Below are 3490 nucleotides of genomic sequence, written 5' to 3'. Positions count from 1 at the left end.
TGCTGTTTAGATTTGAGGACAGCGCAAAGAAAGAGGCTTCAAAAAAGTTCAGACAAGACAAAAACAAAGAGAGCAAGCTGGGAGAAGAGGGAGCGGAAGAAAATGCGACAGCCCTCACCAGAGGCAAGACAGAAAGACACATGCACACTGTAGTCTATATACTTCAACTGCAAATGCCAGATTTTTTTATTATTAAAGTAACGTATTAATTACTTTCCCTAGTAATGAATGACATTTATTTAAAGGGGAACATTATCACCAGACCTATGTAAGCGTCAATATATACCTTGATGTTGCAGAAAAAAGACCATATATTTTTTTAACCGATTTCCGAACTCTAAATGGGTGAATTTTGGCGAATTAAACGCCTTTCTATTATTCGCTCTCGGAGCGATGATGTCACAACGTGACGTCACATCGGGAAGCAATCCGCCATTTTCTCAAACACCGAGTCAAATCAGCTCTGTTATTTTCCGTTTTTTTCGACTGTTTTCCGTACCTTGGAGACATCATGCCTCGTCGGTGTGTTGTCGGAGAGTGTAACAACACGAACAGGGACGGATTCAAGTTGCACCAGTGGCCCAAAGATGCGAAAGTGGCAAAAAATTGGACGTTTGTTCCGCACACTTTACCGACGAAAGCTATGCTACGACAGAGATGGCAAGAATGTGTGGATATCCTGCGACACTCAAAGCAGATGCATTTCCAATGATAAAGTCAAAGAAATCTGCCGCCAGACCCCCATTGAATCTGCCGGAGTGTGTGAGCAATTCAGGGACAAAGGACCTCGCTAGCACGGCAAGCAATGGCGGCAGTTTGTTCCCGCAGACGAGCGAGCTAAACCCCCCTGGATGTCTTGGCTCACACCGTCCCTTATGCCACCGAAGATGATCAAGAGAAGAATATCGACCCTAGCTTCCCTGGCCTGCTGACATCAACTCCAAAACTGGACAGATCAGCTTTCAGGAAAAGATAGCGGATGAGGGTATGTCTACAGAATATATTAATTGATGAAAATTGGGCTGTCTGCACTCTCAAAGTGCATGTTGTTGCCAAATGTATTTCATATGCTGTAAACCTAGTTCATAGTTGTTAGTTTCCTTTAATGCCAAACAAACACATACCAATCGTTGGTTAGAAGGCGATCGCCGAATTCGTCCTCGCTTTCTCCCGTGTCGTTTTCGTCGGTTTCGCTTGCATACGGTTCAAACCGATATGGCTCAACAGCTTCAGTTTCTTCTTCAATTTCGTTTTCGCTACCTGCCTCCACACTACAACCATCCGTTTCAATACATGCGTAATCTGTTGAATCGCTTAAGCCGCTGAAATCCGAGTCTGAATCCGAGCTAATGTCGCTATACCTTGCTGTTCTATCCGCCATGTTTGTTTGTGTTGGCATCACTATGTGACGTCACAGGAAAATGGACGGGTGTATATAACGATGGTTAAAATCAGGCACTTTGAAGCTTTTCTTTAGGGATATTGCGTGATGGGTAGAATTTTGAACAAAACTTCGAAAAATAAAATAAGCCACTGGGAACTGATTTTTAATGGTTTTAACCCTTCTGAAATTGTCATAATGTTCCCCTTTGAGAGTGATTATGCCAGTATTTCAAACACTTTTTTGGCAAAGTAACGAGTGGCTCTAATTCATGACTTAAAAGTAAATTTCAGAACAATACCCAAGGCTCCGATACAACGATGCACCCTGACTTCATAAAGTTCTCCCAGAACAGACGCAAATGTGCGGGAAAACTTCACCATTTCGTCACTTTTCGCCTCCTGGAGGTGACCCAATACTTGTGCCCGCCGTGATGAATTTTGTATATGAATATTTAAAGTTGGCGAGGAAGCAACAAAAGAGTTTGGTCACGCTGTAAAAAAAAAAAAAACAACACACTTTTTCTGAGACGTCCCCACAATGTCCAAATATTAACACAGATCAATACTGACTCTTCCTCCTTATATGGTCACGACCATATAAGGAGAGCCCTCTTCACGGGCCTGCTTTCTGTTATTCCTCATACTTATTATTGATTTTATATTCTTATTCTGCAACATTCAAGATGCTAAAAACTTCTCCAAGAACATGCCTGAAAACATGGATGCCGAACGATAACTGTAAATATAAAATATGAATATATGTCATCATATTGAGCAGGAGGTCTGGGGCCTACCGTATTTCCTGAGGTAGCCTTGATGAACGCCACCGGCTGTGTTCATGGCTGCTCGGGTCCAAAGTACACAAACTCAAATGAAAGGCCAGAACAGCCGATGCTGAAAAAGAGGATAAGAGAGAGAAAGAGAGAGAGAGTAATCCTCAATATTTAGGCCTTCCTTTAACTCCCGGTGGTCCGGGTGGGACTCGCCTCGGTTTGGAGCATCTCCCGCTCTGCCTGATTAAAACAGAGGGATTATCGTCCCGGCGCAGCTGGAGGCAACCGGATTAGAAGTGGATCCATACAGTTGGGGGGCCGTTATGTAACGCAGATGTAGAATATTTATAGCGTACTATATAGATACACAATAGGGCAGTGGACACTTCATTAGGTACACTGTCTGGTGAATTCCAATACAAAATCCTTTTGATTGACGTATTAATTCAATGGCATGATTTAGAGATGTGCGATAATGGCTTTTTTGTCGATATTCCGATATCGTCCAACTCTTAATTACCGATTCCGATACCACAAAACCTGTATGTACCTTTCAGCATTAATGGCGCCTTCACAGATGTGTAAGTTACCCATGTCTTGGGCACTAATACACCCCCATACCATCACAGATGCTGGCTTTTCAACTTTGCGCCTAGAACAATCCGGATGGTTCTTTTCCTCTTTGGTCCGGAGGACACGACGTCCACAGTTTCCAAAAACAATTTGAAATGTGGACTCGTCAGACCACAGATCACTTTTCCACTTTGTATCAGCCGACGGCATTTCTGGGTGTTGTTGATAAACGGTTTTCGCCTTGCATAGGAGAGTTTTAACTTGCACTTACAGATGTAGCGACCAACTGTAGTTACTGACAGTGGGTTTCTGAAGTGTTCCTGAGCCCATGTGGTGTTATCCTTTACACACTGATGTCGCTTGTTGATGCAGTACAGCCTGAGGGATCGAAGGTCACGGGGCTTAGCTGCTTACGTGCAGTGATTTATCCAGATTCTCTGAACCCTTTGATGATATTACGGACCGTAGATGGTGAAATCCCTAAATTCCTTGCAATAGCTGGTTGAGAAAGGTTTTTCTTAAACTGTTCAACAATTTGCTCACGCATTTGTTGACAAAGTGGTGACCCTCGGCCCATGCTTGTTTGTGAATGACTGAGCATTTCATGGAATCTACTTTCATACCCAATCATGGCACCCACCTGTTCCCAATTTGCCTGTAAAACCTGTGGGATGTTCCAAATAAGTGTTTGATGAGCATTCCTCAACTTTATCAGTATTTATTGCCACCTTTCCCAACTTCTTTGTCACGTGTTGCTGGCA

General features: G+C 43.2%; 1 protein-coding gene across 1 annotated transcript in view; it reads right to left on the bottom strand.

Moving 5' to 3' along the window:
• Nucleotides 1-2276, bottom strand: part of LOC133614181 (uncharacterized) — a 17181-nt gene extending 14905 nt beyond the window's left edge. The window contains exon 1 of the mRNA XM_061972005.1: nucleotides 2178-2276. Within this exon, the coding sequence (XP_061827989.1) occupies nucleotides 2178-2223 (46 nt within the window). The 5' untranslated portion in view covers nucleotides 2224-2276. The remainder of the gene's footprint in view (nucleotides 1-2177) is intronic.
• Nucleotides 2277-3490: the final 1214 nt, after the last annotated feature.

This window comes from Nerophis lumbriciformis, linkage group LG17 (genome assembly GCF_033978685.3).
Source record: "Nerophis lumbriciformis linkage group LG17, RoL_Nlum_v2.1, whole genome shotgun sequence".
NCBI classification, from domain to species: Eukaryota; Metazoa; Chordata; class Actinopteri; order Syngnathiformes; family Syngnathidae; genus Nerophis; species Nerophis lumbriciformis.
Note: the sequence above shows the minus strand (reverse complement) of the source record. Positions and strands in the feature narration are given on the sequence as shown.